The sequence below is a fragment of the Pocillopora damicornis genome, chromosome 3 (genome assembly GCF_964200805.1).
Source record: "Pocillopora damicornis chromosome 3, jaPocDami1.2, whole genome shotgun sequence".
Taxonomy (NCBI): Eukaryota; Metazoa; Cnidaria; class Anthozoa; order Scleractinia; family Pocilloporidae; genus Pocillopora; species Pocillopora damicornis.
The window spans coordinates 9,850,845-9,868,871 of record NC_142672.1 but is presented as its reverse complement, the minus strand read 5'-3'; the positions used below and the strand labels follow the sequence as shown (position 1 = coordinate 9,868,871).

Below are 18,027 nucleotides of genomic sequence, written 5' to 3'. Positions count from 1 at the left end.
CTAACGGCGTAATTTCTTCAGTCGGTTGTGTTTATATGGAAGATTTTACGCCAGTAACTAACGGCGTAATTTATTCCAGTCGGTTGTCTTATATGGAAGATTTTACGCCAGTAACTAACGGCGTAATTTCTTCCAGTCGGTAGTTATATATGGAAGATTTTACGCCAGTAACTAACGGCGTAATTTATTCCAGTCGGTTGTCTTATATGGAAGATTTTACGCCAGTAACTAACGGCGTAATTTATTCCAGTCGGTTGTTTTATATGGAAGATTTTACGCCAGTAACTAACGGCGTAATTTCTTCCAGTCGGTTATGTTTATATAAAAGATTTTACGCCAGTAACTAACGGCGTAATTTCTTCCAGTCGGTTGTGTTTATATGGAAGATTTTACGCCAGTAACTAACGGCGTAATTTCTTGCAGTCGGTAGTTATATATGGAAGATTTTACGCCAGTAACTAACGGCGTAATTTCTTCCAGTCGGTAGTTATATATGGAAGATTTTACGCCAGTAACTAACGGCGTAATTTCTTCCAGTCGGTAGTTATATATGGAAGATTTTACGCCAGTAACTAACGGCGTAATTTCTTCCAGTCGGTGATATATATATATGTAACATTTTACGCCAGTAGTATAAATTAATTATATTTTAATTTATTATAATTTAATCACCGACTGAGGGCCTCTTCATATGAGCCCGGTAACCGGGACGAATTTTGTCGTCTGTTCATATGGGAAATTTCAGCCCGGTTACCGGGATGAAAAAGAGTCGAAAAGGGCGCGAAACGTGGACTGAGGCCCTGGGAACGAGTTTGAGCATGCGTAGTTGAAAAATTTTCATCCCGGTAACCGGGCTGGAGTGTTCATATGGGAAAATATTTCATCCCGGTTACCGAGATCTCGGTTTCTACAACCGAGATCTCGGTAACCGGGCTGGCCCGCCTTCTCATATGAACACATCGAAATTTTTACAAAGGAAATAGGAGTGAGGCGAGATCTCGGTAACCGGGCTAGCCCGGTCAACCGGGCTCATATGAAGAGGCCCTTAGTCGCATATTACGCCGTTATATATATTCCCTGTTGTCGGCCCTATGCTCCGAAGACGCCTGTTACGAGCACGTACCACTAGTCAAATCAGGGGAAGATAACCAGTGAATTCAGCTAAAAAGAATGCTGATTAAGGGCCTGTATTCACACCGTTCGCGATTGTTCAACATTCTTTCCGGCTGACATTTCGTAAGCGAAGAATGGTGAGCTCCTTATTGTTGTTTATTCATGTTTTGTTACTACACTTTTAAATAACCATTTGTGGTTCAACAGCGAACACGTGCTATGCTCTTGAGTTCAAAGTTATGGTGTCTTAAATACCTGTATGTTGTTTTATTTGCAGCCGTGGTCATTTTTTGAAAGATTGACTTGTTTGCTGTACTATATTGGGTAAAATTTCCGCACAGCCCCATACTACATTATGCATTCAGTTCTTGAATAGAGAAAACAATGACAAAAACAATACATTTCCATTGGGAAAACAGATTTGTTTTGCAGTAGTATGGGGCTGTACGGAAACTTTACCCTATATTGTTGTAACCATAACTTGTTTTGATTGTAACTTAAGTTGGAACATATTGTATATCGCCATAATGGCGAGTGAAGTTTCGACCATGTCATTGAGTACTGTCTTATAATTAGAGTCATGTCGATCAGTGTTAGACCAATTCACATTGAGTGGTTTCGCTTTAATTTTGTTTTCTCACGTGTCTCGCTAGCCACAACAAATGCTGTGATTGAATTGCAATAATGATTATGAGTTTTTTGGTTTAAGGACTACAGCCTGAATGTCTATTTATCATTAAATCTAAATTTGATCATGTTTTTCAAAAATTTTGCTAAAACTAAAACAGGATTAGAATGGTTAGTATTTGTAAAATATATGTGATATAAATAGTTTGATTAGAAGTAAATTTTAAGCTGCAACATCTTGAAGTATTTTGCTTATATAGTTTAAAGTAAATGTTCAAATATGGTTAGTTTTGATTTGTAGGGCTAATTGATGAGGTACATGCACAAGTCAGTGGAACAGAGGGAAAAGATTAACTAGATTCAATTTGATTCAATCTAAAATTAATTTTTAAATTGTATAATACAGCTACAGTGTAATTGTTTTAATTTTTTTTGTGGTTGAAATTTCTTGCCAATCTGCCCATTAAGCAACTAGCTCAATTTTTTCATCTTTTGCATATTTTGGGTTGTTTGTTAAATAAACTTTTACCGCTGAAAATGCTAATTTTTGGTTATTTTAAGCTACTGTTACAAATTATGTACATGTACTGTATGTATAGAAGAACCTCTCATTTTCGAATTCCCAAGGGAAACTAAATGTGTAATTTAACAGGGGTTCAAGTTAGCTGGTAGTAAATGACTGAAAAAAATGGGGTTAAGAGAAATCAGATCTTGAGCAAGTAACTAGGAAGTTTGACTGAACTGAGTGTAAGTTAGCAGGCTTCTACTCCTATTTTGTAACTTATTATTGTTGTTTATGTAGGTAATTGAAGTCTTTAACTCCTGAGGGTGACTGGCTTCTAATTTCTCCTTGCAATATCACCCTTGGATCAAATGTAAAGGTCATGAGATTATAGGAAATGATCACCAATTTACAAATCTCCCAAATGTTAAACAAATTCTCCTTGTCAGTGCCATAGTTATTGTAAAGAGAAAAGAGTGGAGAATATGAATATTAATATCAGGGTGTAAAGGGTTAATACTACAGTCATGGTATTGATTTATATGTGCTACACTCTACAGCTGTGGCATTGCTGATCAGAGAAAGAGATTTATCATTTATTGTAGACAATTCTATACAACATTGAGATGATGAAGACAGCAAGCCAGAAGAAACTATTGATAAGGTATGTAGGCATAAGAACTTATAAAGATATTGTCATTTTCCTTTGTTAAAAGGTTAACCATGTGTAAATGTTGAGGCATTTTCTGAATTTTCTAGTTTGAAAGATCATATTATATTAGGCACAGAAAAAAATTGGTGAAGCTTGCAAAGCAGTTGTGCCTCACCCAAAATTGACAAGGAATCATTGTTCAGACTCTTGGTTGTAGCAGATGTATATACATGTAGAATTTCTTAGGTGGATACATGGGTGTTGTTGTTTGACAAACATCAAGCAATAAATATGTTTTTCAAACTGTTTTGCAAAACCCAAAATTAAGTAAAAAAAAATAGAGAACATGGCACATGAATAGAAATGTATGGTTTTTAAGAAGTTATTTCCTTGTTAGTGAGAAGTTTTATTTGGTAAACCCAATTTGTTTGCAAAGAAATACCTATTCTTGTTACACATCAAGACCAAGGAATTTTGGAGTATGGTACATGCAGAGGTGAAATATCTTATTTGGACTGTCATGGAGATCCTGTGGACTTGTGTATTACAGAAAGGTAGGTTTGAATTGATGGAGAGGTCTTAAAATTTATGTTCTGACTTATTTTCAGGTTACTCAGAAGAAAAATACTTTTTTTGGGGAACGTCCTCCTCAGCTGAAACATCAAACTTTTGCAACAATGAACTTGTTAAGAACTCTATTAAACGTAATAAAAGAACATCTTTGCATGCTGTCTTAAAAAAGAGACTGGTCACTTCTTGTAACTTTGACAAGTACATTAAAGCTTTAAATTGCAGCAGTTTGTTGGTAATGAGTATGAGGCTGTTTTTCTTGGAGCACTTTTTTCAACACTTTGTTTTAAATTTGGTCTTGGATGAGAGAAAACCTTCAAAGCAGCCACGCTGTTGGCTTTTTGAGTTCGTTATCCTCCTGAATATGCACATGTATTTAATTTATAAAATTTAAATCAAAGGAAATGGCACAAGGTAACTTCTAAACCAGTTGAAAAAACTTGAAAAAAAAGAAACATCTGTACCACAAGATCTTTAGTAACATTTTACAGAAAAATGAACCTATGAAAAATCCTTCTAAATTATCTCTAGCTCAATTTGAGCACTAGAAGGACAGTTATCATATCATGCTGGCAATTGTATAAAAAATATGGTCAGTGGAGGCTGATCCCCACAGTAATCACAGTTTTTGAACCAGACATTTTGCTTCCTGTCATTCAAGTCCAATTCTACTACGTGATGCCTGTATGTTCAGGTTACTGATGTGGGATAAGCTGTGCGCGATGTTACTTCATGCCTTGTAAAGTTATCACATACATATTTTGATATGCTTGAATGACAACATGTTTTCTTAACTGTACAGGTACATCACTATTCTCTACTATCTAAATGACGTGGAAGAAGAAGGTGAAACAGTTTTTCCTGTAGCAGATATGAAAAATTTCAATGAAACATTAAGTGCAGCCTGTCATGATTCGTTACTAACATCAACTGATGTACAAATACTTACTCTATAGCTACTTGCACAGGCACGCACGCACACAAAAAAGAAAGGTGAAAGGAAGAATGCAAGTGAAATGAGTAGATGGGAACATTATTGATAACGTCGCCATACTTGTTTACGGTTCGTGCGCACGATAACATGGAATTTACTCGTTAAATGGCCAACGTAATTAAGGAAATCTTTCCAAATGTGCTTTTATCTCTTAGGAGTTTGGGAACCGCAAGGATGGCGATGGCTTCAATTTAAATGAATATGGTCATATAGCAAATATCGTTGTATCAGTCAAGAAAGGAAAAGCTATCATGTGGTATAACTATGAACTGGATGAAAAAACCGGCTGGATGAACCACAGAGATGATAGATCGTTACATGGGGGATGCATCGTGAAGAAAGATATCAAGTACATAGCCATAAATATGGGATTTTCCATGCATTTAGGAATACTACTACTACTAAGGCCCGTGGCTCCGTGTGGAGCATAGGCCATCGACGACCCCTCGCCATTTGCACTCTGTTCTGGGCTAATCTTGCTGCTCCTGTCCAGTTTGTACCTTGCTGCTTGAGCTCTGCCTCAGTGTCTCACCTCCAGCTGTTGCGAGGCCGGCCTCTCTTCCTCTTTCCCTGCGAGTTCCAGGTCAGAGCTTGGCGTGTGATGGTGGATGCTGGCTTCCTGAGGGTGTGTCCGATCCAGTCCCACTTCCTCTTCAGAATTTGTTTTGCTACTGGTTCCTGTCCCGCTCGCTCCCACAGCTCTTCATTTGGGATCATCTCTGGCCATCGGATGTTGTAGATGCGCCGCAGACAGGTGTTGAAGATTGTCTGGATTTTCTGTAGCATTGCCTTTGTCGTCCTCTAAGTTTCGCATCCGTAGAGCAAGACTGACTTCACATTGGAGTTGAAGATGCGAAGTTTGGTTCTTGTCCTGATCTCCTTGGACGACCAGATGTTCTTGAGCATGACAAAAGCTGCTCTGGCCTTGCCAATCCTGGCTGTGACATCTCTGTCCGTGCCCCCCTGCCGGTCAACTGCACTCCCAAGGTAGATGAAGGAATCCACTTCCCTGATGGGCTCTCCACCGACTGTGACTGGTGTGTTGGCAGTGGTTGGCAGTGCATTTAGGAATGCCATTTCAAAATCAATTAAAAAAATCAAGAGACAGATGTAACGTTGAAAGTCCCTTGGGGAGAATTAAATTAGTAAATAAATAAAAAATAACAATAAATAAATAAATAAAGTATGTGACGTTTAGAGTTTGCTTCTCCTGTATCCGTGCTTGCTTTCTCTTTTTGACGTAAGTAACTTGTCATAGCTAATCGTGAGCGAATAAAAAAGCTCACTCCAAAGGATGATTTAAATATTTGCATATCAGTTGTTGAGCCCTTTCCATTTTGAGCGTTCAGCTTAAGTGCAAGTGAAGCTTGATTGAACATTCTTGTTCGATAGGTTGAAATCTTCTTTAAACCTCTGCGGAACGTTTTAAGGTTAGAAGAAGTCTTATAACCTACTGCGCCAGGAAGACCACACTGAACTCTTCAAACCCCAAATTTTGGTTAGAATTTCTTCTTCCGCCGAGTCAAGATAACTTCTTAAATTGATTTTCTTCAATTTCATTTGTTTTCAAATCACATTCGCCTCGGCAGTGTGAAAACATCTTGCCGAATGTTTCTTCAGAGAGTTTAAAGCGCCCATTTAATAATCGAATGTAAATTGGGGCAGACAAGTCTATATGACTTCGCAGTACGTCAAGTTTTCTGTATATTTGTCCTATGACGTAATCGAATTGAAGGGATTTCCAAATTCACCGGAAGTAATGCTGTTTTTCCGGCCCAAATACAATTTACGTTTTCTTGCTTCCAAAATTTTCTTTAAACATTGGTGGATGTTAAATGGAAATTTCAAAACTTTGCCAGGTAAGTGTTTTTGACTGAATAATACCCAGTAATAAACAAGAAACTTTGTATCGCCTTCTTTACTTCTGCTCCCGCTTCCTGCCCTCATATAGATCACGCTTCCGGCCCTCTCCCGCCCCTTGTTCTTCCGGGCTCCCGTCCCCCTGTCCCCCTCCACTTGTATTTTCACTGGAAATACTTGAAAGTTCCGATTCAAATTTCCCACCCCAACCAGGCAAGATTCAAATTCCCCACCCACCGGGCAAGGACGACAGTCAAATACTCGTGGGTCTTCCGGAGAGGGGATGTTGAAGCTTCGAATTAATAGGTGCATTAGAAACTCTTTACAGTGGTCAATTTACATTATCAACTCAGTTGATTAAACCAAATTATCTCGTGGTACCCCTGCCGACGACGTACCGCAGTTTCTCAAGAAACTTACCCCCTTTATTCATTTTCCTCTAATGACGTCCAACTAATACTTGGGAACATAAGTTGGAGCTCCATTAACACTTTAACTTTTTGTACTGGCTATAAAAATAAAGTTTAATCCTTATTCATTCAAACGAAGTTCTAAACAATCTCGTCAAGTAGAAAATATCAGCTAAAAGTTAAGTTTTGGTGAAACTGTCAAAATGGCTTTTATTTAGCACTAAAAGCTAAATTGCTCGAATTTTTGCGATGCTTTTACAAAGAAACTTAAAGAAAGACGTCCCCAGTTTAATTGTTTCTGAATGCCGAAATAGATCGAATTCAGTTTCAATATGGTGGCTGATTCCTTTGATTGAAAATGGTGATAACGCAAGAGAGCCACTGACGGTATACACTAAGAATCTGGCAACTAATGAAATAAAACAGTGAAAATAGTCAAACAATTTACAAATGAAAAGATGAATAAACAAACAATTAAAAGTGACAACTGAACAACAAAATAATTGATTCCTAAATAATAAAACAGGGCAACATAATCTCTCCTAGTTGATAGTGTGAAATAGTACGTGTCAAATAATTTTACCTAAGTTATGTCGTTTTTATTGCTGTCGCTGTCTTTTTGTGAACGATCGAATTAATGTTTCTTGTCCATATTATTTTTTGTAACTACATTTTTTATAACTATTTGTAGTTCAACAGCGGCGAACACGTGCTGCACTCTCGTGTTCAAGGTTATGCTGTCTAAATGTTATCAGAAATACCTGTATGTTGTTTTATTTGCTGCCGTGGTCATTTTGAGAAAGATTGAATTGTTTGCTGTACCATATTGCTGAGTGCGAAGCTCTACGTGTTACACATAAAGGTGACCTCTCCATCCCCATATACTCATTAGGTACGAGCATTAAAGCGTTAAGTGCGTCAAGGATTCGGGCACTACTATTTCTTCGGATTTATCATGGAGCAGGCACGTCAATGTGACCGTTAATAAGGCTAACAAGTTTTGGGCTTGGTTTACAGAGCAGTGGGCTCGTCGAATCCCGGTGCGTTCTCTGCGTTATACAAATCTCTCGTGCGTCCGGTTCTAGAATATGCTGCTCCGGTCTGGAATCCATATTTAGTTAAAGATTTGTTCGCGTTAGAAAGAGTTCAGCGAAGAGCCTCTCGGCTTGCTCTCGGGCAAAAACGTGGTGAGATGGAATGCGAAGAACGTTTCAGGAAGCTGAAGTAAGCTCCACGTTAAGTTAGCAAAGGGTAATCCCTATAAATATTCCTTTTTTATCCGAATCGTATAGGAGTGAAATATCCCACCAGGATTCATCGTTGAGGCTGGGAGACTGAGTCGCTTAAAGAGTGCGCTGAAGCGCTTTTTAAATGTCCATTAGCTGCTTGTCTTTTTTATCAATTTTATCAATTTTGTCTCTTGTAAATAGTTTTTGAAACGTTTCGTAAACTTTGCCCCGTTTACTAGGGATAGAATTCTAACGAACTAGACTCAATGAAACTTTTTTATTCCTCTCTCGTATTCACTTATTCACAACGGGTGTGTAAAAGGCTACTCGGCAAAATTTGTAATAAATCACTCTCTTATTCGATATTCTCTATATTGTGAATGGTTGTTGCTAAGTACTGATTTAGTAATCGACCCGCCGGAGCAACCATAAACCTCTGACTAAGGCGCGAAGTCAAGTTTGATCTCATTTCACTTTTTACCTGGCAGAAATGAAGCAATATATAATTGTTGATTGACTCAAATCTTTGAATTTTTCCTGAAAAAAGAAATCTGCGCAAATTTAAAACAAGGCTATGAAAATTCATGTTGTTGGAAATGCAGTAACTATTCTTCGGTTCAAATTGTCGTAGATCACGGTCAAAAAAAAAAAACATGGAGTTCCATTTCTTGCACGTACACCAACTGGCGATGAAAATTTCTTTTGCAAAACAATCCTGTTCTCATCAGATCTATGAGGCGTTTCAACATCTGGGTTAAGAAAGGTTTCTTCAACCATTTTCCAAACAGTGAACAGCTTTTCCCCTGCTCTCTTGTGTACATGTGGTTTGCTCTGATATGTTCCTTCACATTATCGTTGAGCGTACATGTGATATCATGCATCCAACTCTTAGTTGATGATGTCATTTCGCTACAACGTTCCCTAAAACTCTCAATATGTTTTTTCCCGTCTGATCACATGTTTCCGCAGTTAAACTCTGTGCTTCAAACTCCCGGACGATATATGCTCATACCCTTCCTCCGAAAATTTTGGAAATTATATTATCAACATCTCACATACCCTTACAAACTCGCCGAAAACGGGTTTTAATGAAATCGAAAGAAAGTTAAAGGTCAGAGATAAGTAAGTAATCAATCAGTAGAAGTTTATTTTTAAATACCATGACTTAGACACAACTCACACAGATAGGAAAACAAACACCATGAGCGACGAAGCTTCGGGAAGTTGTAGCCGCAAGCGAACCTCCTAAAACAAAAGAAAGCACTTCATCGCGTCAGTGAGCAACATTAGCGAAACAGCTAATAACGCCAACTTTGGTCCACCTCATTCACATGTGTCGGGAGGTTTTAAAGATAGAGGTGTTACACAATCAACGTTATTCTTATACAATGGCATTTAAATGAGTGGCATAATCAGACATGGTTTGATACACTCCTGTCTAGCTAGTGCCTTCATCAAGGGTCATCTAAACGCTGTAAAGACTTCTTGACGCCTATTTACAATTTGTCAGAAAAAAAGACAGCTAATTAGTGATCATATAAAAGGACCTCTTGTTGCAGCGCTTAGATAACTCTTAATGAAGGCACTAGACAAGAGTGTCGAAACATTGGGTCTATGAATTGTAGGAAGGGTCAAACGGCTCGCGAACATCAGAGTTCGCATTGATAAGTATCGCTGTCATTTGTATTTCAATCACCGTTGTAAAGACTTCCTGATGCCTATTTACACCTTGTCAGAAAAGAGACAGCTAATTAGTGATTATCCACCTGGTTGCCGTGTGAACTTTAATATATTTTATTTGCGAGAAAAGTATGGTCAAACTGTTGTTACAAGGGTTAACCGGCTCGCGAACATCAGAGTCCGAAGGCAAGCTCGACGATTCGCCACATCATCGAAATATTTCAAGTAATACTAAGCAATGTAATGTTCAGATAGAGAGTCTGATGTTCTGCAAAGCTATTCGACATAACGCTACACTATTTGTGTCTACGCTGTACCATTCGAAATTACGCTGAGCCATTTCACGCAACGCTACACTGTTTGTATGTACGCTGTACCATTCGACATTACGCTGAGCCATTTCACACAACACTACAACATATGTGTCTACGCTGTACCACTTTACATTACGCTGTGCCATTTGACGCAACGTCACACCGTTTGTGTACTGTATTCAAATGAGTGCTAAGCTATTCGCAATTGAGCCAGTCCATTTCACAATTTCATGCTCCAACGTCACACCGTCTGTGTACTGTACCACTTTACATTACGCTGTCCCATTTGACGCCATGTCACACCGTTTGTGTACTGTATTCAAGTGAGTGCTAAGCTATTCGCAATTGAGCCAGTCCATTTCACAATTTCATGCTCCAACTCGACATGGGAAACTAGACCGTTTATCATTTGGCTAAACTATTCATGTTTAGGGTGTTCTGTTTCACGAAGGAAAACTAAACCGTCTAGAATTTGGCCATGCCATTCCTTTATTAGCTATTCTATCCTGCAGCTGATCTTTAGACCAGCTTTGTATTTGTTGATCTATTTAAGATCCTTGTATTTTTGGTGGGGACGGCCGCCCATACTCAGTCCTCTGGTACTTGCAGGTAAAATTTTTAATTTATGTAATTTGGCACGCTCACCACAAATTTTTTTTCGTGTAGATTTAATTATTAAGAATTTACTAAATTTTTACAAAACTTTGCTAAAATTTCTAAGTTTATTTTGAAAAATGTTAAAATCCCGTCCATCCGTTTCTTTTCAGGAAGTGTTTTTCACCTTTGAATGAGTCTAACAAGAATTATTTACTCAAGCATATCCTACATGGCAAATATTGTAGCAAAAATTTCCATAATGATAGTTTCAAGTTGTTTTACTATTACTCCAAAAATACATTTTTCAAAGCACTTTCAAAAAATCTTTTTTTCAAATACTGTCATAAAAATAAACATGCTCCACATCGTTTCTCAACCTGAAAATTCAACAACAGTAAGTTACCACTAAGTACAATCAAAACAAAGTTATGAAATGATCAATCCGCGAAGTGCCAGTGATTCAGAGGCCTGTCCGCTCCTTCTTCGTGTCTTGAGGCGCGAAGTCCTTGCTCCCATTTCAATTTTTACGTGCCAGAAATGAAGAAATCTGTGCAAATTTAAAACAAAGTTTTGAAAATTCATCTTGTCGGAAATGCAGTAACTATTCTTCGGTCTGACTTGTCGTAGATCACGGTCACAAAAAAACATAGTGCTCCATTCCTCCCATGTACGCCAACTGGCCGTGGAAATTTCTTTCGCAAAACAATCTTGTTCTCATCACATCTATGAGGCGTCGTAACATCTGGGTTAAGAAAGGTTTCTTCAACCATTTTCCAAATGTTAGTGTCGCAAGTCGAAAGGAAACAGCTTTTCCCCTGCTCTCCTGGGTACATGTGATTTGCTCTGATATGTTCCTTCACATTATTGAGCGTACATGTAATATCATGTATGCAGCTCCCAGTTGATGATGCCATTTCACTACAACTTTCCCTAAAAATTCCTAATATGTTGTTTTTTCCCACTGTGAAATTATCTTTCAAACTCTCGCAAATGCATCAAATGCAAATTCTCCCTACAAAAAAAGTCGGCCAGTGAAGTAACCAATCAGAAGCAGTTTATTTGACGGTCGCCCACGCTCCACAAATATCTTATTTGAACATCCAGTTCGAACGGCTCACAACTCTTTTGAAACGCATAACTCCGGCGTACGAACGGCTCCCAATTTTTTTTGAACGGATAGCTCAAGCCGTTCGAACGGCTCCCAATTTTTTTGGAACGGATAGCTCCAGCCGTTCGAACGGCTCCCAATTTTTTTTGAACGGATAGCTCAAGCCGTTCGAACGGCTCCCAATCTATTTGGAACGGATAGCTCCGGCGTTCGAACGGCTCCCAATTTTTTTTGAACGGATAGCTCAAGCCGTTCGAACGGCTCCCAATTTTTTTGGAACGGATAGCTCCAGCCGTTCGAACGGCTCCCAATTTTTTTTTGAACGGATAGCTCAAGCCGTTCGAACGGCTCCCAATCTATTTGGAACGGTAGCTCCAGCCGTTCGAACGGCTCCTAATTGTTTTTGAACGGATAGCTCAAGCCGTTCGAACGGCATCCCATCCCGTTCGAACGGCTGATGAACGGCTTACGAACGGCTATCCGTTTCAAAACGGCAAACCGTAAGGAACGTTTTCGCGTGAGAGGTCACATTTACTATTACTATAATTACGCACTTTTGAATGTCCATTTATCATTGAATCTGAACTTGATAATTTTTTCAAACATTTTATTAAAATTAAAAAAGGATAGCAATAATTAGTAAAATTTATATGTATTCCGTGTATTTACAGATTTCAAGTTATGAGTAATAACAGATGCAAATCATTGAAAACCTAATAACAAAAGTCAGCTTTTTCTTACTTGATTGACCCTCAAACTATGTGATCACATGCATTTTGAGAATAACACTGAACATTGTAATTTGCCTGAAATACTACAGTAACAACTTTGGAAAATTTTTCAGGGAAGTCAGAGAAGGAGAACATACATAGTCAAGCTATTGTTGGGAAAGAAGATGGCATCAAAAATCAGAGTGAAGGGAAACAAAAAAAGGAGATGGAAGGGAATAATATAGGTGAGCAACATTTCTGTGATGCATATGTAGTTTAATTTTAGACTGATTTTTAGGTTGGGTTAATTTTATTGGAGCAGAGCAAAATTTCAGCATGTATTTTGTACATGTACTTTAAAGTTAATGTTGAAATATGGTTAGTTCAGATTTGTAGGGCTAATTGTTGAGGTACAGGCACAAGTCAATGGAACAGAGAGATAAGAAACAAGATTCAAATTGATTCAATCTAAAATTCATTTCAAATTATATAATGCTGCTAAAGTGTAGTTGTTTCAATTGTTTTATGTGACTGAAGCTTCTTGCCAATCTACTCTTTAAGCAACTAGCTCAATTTTTTTCATCTTTTCCATATTTTGGGTAGCTTGTTAAATAAACTTTTGCTGCTGGAAAATACTAATTTTAGGTTATTTTAAGCTGGTATAACAAACCTGCTCAGTTGTCCAATTATGTACATGTATGTATAGAAGAACCCCTCTAAATTAAACTCCCAGGGGATACAAAATATACAATTTAACAGGGTTCAAGTTAGCTGGTAGTAAATGACTAAATAAATGGGGTTAAGAGAAATCAGATCTTGAGCAAGTTACTAGGAAGTTTTACTGAACTGAGTGTAAGTTAGCAGGCTTCTACTCCAGCTATTTTGTAACTTATTATAATTTGTTGTTTATGTAGGTAATTGAAGCCTTTAACCCCTGAGGGTGACTGGCTTCTAATTTCTCCTTGCAATATCACCCTTGGATCAAATGTAAAGGTCATGAGATTATAGGAAATGATCACCAATTTACAAATCTCCCAAATGTTAAACAAATTCTCCTTGTCAGTGCCATAGTTATTGTAAAGAGAAAGTGTGGAGAATATGAATATTAATATCAGGGTGTAAAGGGTTAATACTACAGTCATGGTATTGATTTACATGTGCTACACTCTACAGCTGTGGCATTGCTGATCAGGGAAAGAGATTTATCATTTATTGTAGACAATTCTATACAACATTGAGATGATGAAGACAGCTGTTCGGAAGATGAAGAAACTATTGATGAGGTATGAAGACCAAAGAGCTAATTAAGATGTTGTCAGTTTCCTTTGGTACACTGTTAACTATGAGTAAATTTTAAGACATTTTCTGAATGTTTCTAGTTTTAAAGTTCATATTATATTGGACATAGAAAAATTTGGTGAAGCTTACAAAGCAGTGGTGCCTCACCAAAAATTGACGAGGGATCATTGTTCAGACTCTTGGTTGTGGTGGATACATGTAGACTTTCTTCGGTGAATAGATTGGTGTTGTTTTTTGACAAACATCTTTCAATTAATTAGTTTTTCAAGCTGTTTTGCAACCATAAATCGTGTAAAAAAAAAAAAAAAAAAACGCAGGACATGGCAAATGAATATAAGTGTATGGTTTTAAAAAATTATTACCTTGGTAGTGAGATGTTTTATTTATTTACTCTGAGCCTTCAACAGCAAACAAAATTGAGGGGGTTTTGAGTTCACAAGAAGACCGAAATTTGTAGTCTCTAAATTGCATATAGCTTGCAGTGTAGGCATCTTATTAGTGTGAGCTGATGTTATGAGCTAGCAATCATTTGTCTGACCAGCCATGGTTGATTTGCAGTTTGAGTGGACGGTGGGGATAGGTAGTGGGGGATTAGGGCATAATCAGTTCACTCACCCACCCGCACCCCTCTCCTTATTTTTGACCATCAACCACCCCTTTGGTACAAATTTATTTCTCTCTCCAGCCTTCTGCTGCCATTAAAATCAATGATGGCGGCCATAGGTTTGCATTGGAATACATATTCTTGTTACACAACGAGACCAAGGAATTTTGGAGTAGGGTACATGCAGGGGTTGAATGTCTTAATTTGACCGTCATGGAGATCCTGTAGAGTAACATTTGTATCACAAGATCTCTGATGACATTTTACAGTAACCTGAACGCATGAAAAATCCTTGCACATTATCTCCAGCTCGGTTTGAGCACTAAAAGGACAGAAATCATGTCATGCTTGAAATTGTATAAAACATTTGGTTGGTCCATGCATCATGAGATCAATCATAAATCAATCATCACAGTAGTCGTGTTTTCGAACTGCGTATTTTGGCTGTGACGTCTTTCAATTTCAACAACCGCAATGCCTGGCCGCTTTTCTATGACTTAGTAGCCTTTAGGTCACATCATGGTTACACTTGAACTGCACCAATTTAATCATGGGCTCTAGTAAAAAGAAAACAACGGATGCTGATCCCCCACAGTAATCGCTGTTTTTCAACCAGGCATTTTGCTTCCTGCCATTCAAGTCCAATTCTACTACGTGATGCCGGTGTGTTCAGGTTGCTGATTTGTGATAAACTATATGCGATGTTACTTCATGCCTTGTAAAGTTATCACATACATACTTTGATATGCTTGAATGCCAACATGTTTTCTTACTTGAACAGGTACATCATTATTCTTTACTAACTAAATGACGTGGAAGAAGGAGGTGAAACAGTTTTTCCTGTAGCAGATATGAAAGATTTCAATTAAACAGTGAGTGCAGCCTGTCATGATTCGTTACTAACATCAACTAATGTACAAATACTTACTCTACAGCTACTTGCACACACACGCACGCACACGCACACAAAAAAAGAAAAATGAGAGGAGGGGTGGAATGTAATGAATAGATAAGAAAATTACTGACAACATCGCCATACTCGCTTACGGTTCGTGCGCACGATGCCGTGGAATTTAGTTGTTAAGTGGCCAAAATGATCAAGAAAATCTTCCCCAACCGTTAAAACATAACTAAAATAAATGAAAGTGCTTTTATCTCCTAGGAATTTAGGGACCGTAAATATGGCGATCGCTTCAATTTAAATGAGTATTGTGAAACAGCTAATATCGTTGTACCAGCCAAGAAAGGAAAAGCTATCATGTAGTATAGTTATGAACTGGATGAAAAAACCGGCTAGACGAACCACAGAGATGATAGATCATTACATGGGGATGCATCGTGAAGAAAGGCATCAAGTACATAGTCATTAACTGGCTCCCAGCCCGCGAGAATGACTCTGCTCATCTTATCAGTGAATATTTTCAAGACCCGGATGAAGAATAAGACATGAGAGGCGTGTTCATGTGATTTCATTTCCAATTTAATGTATTTTTAAAATACTAGGTGCTTATTTCTTAACTTTCTGAGCATAATACCGTAATTGATTTTCGCCAGACCAAAATTGCAGAAGCAGTTATGTTTATATCGGCATTTTATAATGTTATAATATTCTTCCCGGCGGAGGTGGAAAAATATTACATGTCGTAGGTACGATTGACCGGCAAAAAGGATTAATACACCTCTATAATTTTGCTTGATCTTCTGGAATAAAATGAATAGATACTTTCCCCATACATGCCCATATCGGACACTTAATTCCATTGGTGATAAATCATCACAAATGGCTTCCCGTAACAAGATAAAGAAATAATGGCCATTGTGCATGCTTACTGGGGTCGATTACCAACCTTGAGATCATCGGTACTAACCCTTAACTCCTCAGAGTGAGCGGTGTGCAAATTCTCCTTACAATTTTAATACAATGTCAGGTGCATTTAAGATCACTGTCACAGAAATAAGAGTGTCTTTATCCATTCACTAGTCCCCATTGGCGATACAAAACTCTTTTGCAGAACGTGCATACACATGTTTACATCAAATCTTAAGATCTTGAGGTATCTCGAACCATGTTGCTACAAGAATGTGTTGTCACACGAAAGGAAACAACTTTGTCTTTGTATTTTTTGGTAAAGATGATTGTTCTCTTCACTGGTTTTTCACATCATCGTTGCAAATAAGCCACCTCTTCATCTCTTTTGGCAGTTGTAGTTTAATTAAAATGGCTTTACCTTAAATGGGACATTAGAAGTGCCTTGTAGTTAATGAGGACGTAATAGTCTATTGTTATGTCCTCGTTAATACACCTTATGATTTTTTGCGTGTTAATCTATATATGGCAATTAAGTTATGCAGTAAATTTCTATAGAGTGAAAACGCTTGTGGCATGTCTATCGAAAATAGACATCTGACAACGATGCGTTTCATGTAGACCTTTCAATTAATACATAGAAATTTTCGTGTATGCGCAAGATTTAACGTAAATTGTAATCTCAGAGTGACTGATGAGGGGCTAGCGATCAGTTTTATCGGTCGATCAATTCGAGGCTTTAACATTTTCCCCGGGCAAACCCCGGGGCATTTTACTTCTGAAGATTGGTTTGTTGATTGTGTTCAAATTTCCCACCCGATTTGCCGGAGTTGACGGTAATTTTTTTTGTAAAAGGCAAAATCAGCGATGGACGATCAGCGACGAACGATCTTCTGCGTGAAAGTGACCTCCTTACCTTAAACACCTGCTTATTCAAGATGAAAACCATTGTATTCTCACCGGAAAGACTTGACACTTCCTATTCAAGTTTCTCACTCCAGCCTGGCAAGGTTCAAAATCACCACCCACCGGGCATGGACTACAGTCAAATGTCCATGGGTTTCCCGGGGAGGGGATGTTGAAGCTTCGAATTGATCGGCGCATTAGAAACACTTTACGGTGGTCAGTTTACATTATCAACTCAGTTGATTAAACCAAATTATCTAGTAATACCTCAAACCAACGAGGTACCTTTGTCTCTCTAAAATTTAACCCCCTTATTCATTTTCTTCTGATGACGACAAACTAATATCCAGGGAAAATAAGCTTGAGCTCAGTCAAAACTTGAACTTTTCGGACTGGTTAAAAAGCAAAGTCTAACCCTTTTTCATCCAAACCGCGCTCTGACATTCTTATGTCAAGAAGAAAATATAACCTAAACGTAAATTTTTTGTGGAACTGTCAAAATGGCTTTTAGTTACACTTAAAGAAACATCTACTTACTTCCCAAGTCCCGATTGATTGTCACATGACAGGACGGATAATGCATGCACTGTAAGTACCTCCCGTTGTTCCATACAAAGCCTTAGAAAAGTTTTCTAAGGCTTTGTATGGGACAACGGGAGGTACTTATAGTCCACGCGTTTTTCCGTCCTGTCATGAAACTGCGGCCCAAATGAGACCTCGTTTCAATAACAGACCATTTCAGTTCACTTTAACTATGAATGCTTTCATTGCACTCAACCTGTGAACTCCAGCTTATCGCTTGAAGTAGTCAGAATGCTTCGGTTTCTGCGTGCTTCGGTTTCCGCATGCTTCATGCCTATATAATCAGACCAACTAATAAAAAAAACTAGGCTCGAATTAGTGCGATGCTCGAACAGGTAAAGTAAGAAATCCCAAATTAAAGCTTTTTGAATGCCGAAATAGATCGAATTCAGTTTCAATATGGCAGGTGATTGTATTTTTGTTCGATGAAACAAGACGAAGATTCTCGTGGCTCTAGGTTGCT

The 18,027-nt window shown here is 38.1% G+C and overlaps 1 protein-coding gene and 1 long non-coding RNA gene across 9 annotated transcripts; both read left to right on the top strand.

Moving 5' to 3' along the window:
* The first annotated feature begins 711 nt into the window (after nucleotides 1–711).
* LOC149048153 (transmembrane prolyl 4-hydroxylase-like) lies at nucleotides 712–5,655 on the top strand. Of its 8 annotated transcripts, none has more exons than XM_089199126.1 (5): nucleotides 712–1,250; nucleotides 2,803–2,906; nucleotides 3,331–3,448; nucleotides 4,267–4,310; nucleotides 4,614–5,655. In XM_089199126.1, the coding sequence occupies exons 4-5, from the start codon at nucleotides 4,293–4,295 to the stop codon at nucleotides 4,887–4,889; spliced, it is 294 nt and encodes a 97-aa protein (XP_089055252.1). In that variant the 5' UTR covers nucleotides 712–1,250; nucleotides 2,803–2,906; nucleotides 3,331–3,448; nucleotides 4,267–4,292; the 3' UTR covers nucleotides 4,890–5,655. The 8 variants fall into 8 exon arrangements, 6 of the variants coding, with proteins under 6 accessions (XP_089055252.1, XP_089055255.1, XP_089055256.1 ...); XM_089199129.1 differs by having other exon boundaries at nucleotides 832–1,250; nucleotides 3,358–3,448; XM_089199130.1 differs by having other exon boundaries at nucleotides 857–1,250; nucleotides 2,848–2,906; nucleotides 3,358–3,448.
* A 6,033-nt stretch (nucleotides 5,656–11,688) lies between these two features.
* On the top strand, nucleotides 11,689–16,000 carry LOC149048152 (uncharacterized). The gene is made up of 4 exons (XR_016185275.1): nucleotides 11,689–12,611; nucleotides 13,540–13,649; nucleotides 15,051–15,141; nucleotides 15,432–16,000. It is a non-coding gene; the product is annotated as an uncharacterized LOC149048152 (long non-coding RNA).
* The last annotated feature ends 2,027 nt before the right edge of the window (nucleotides 16,001–18,027 follow it).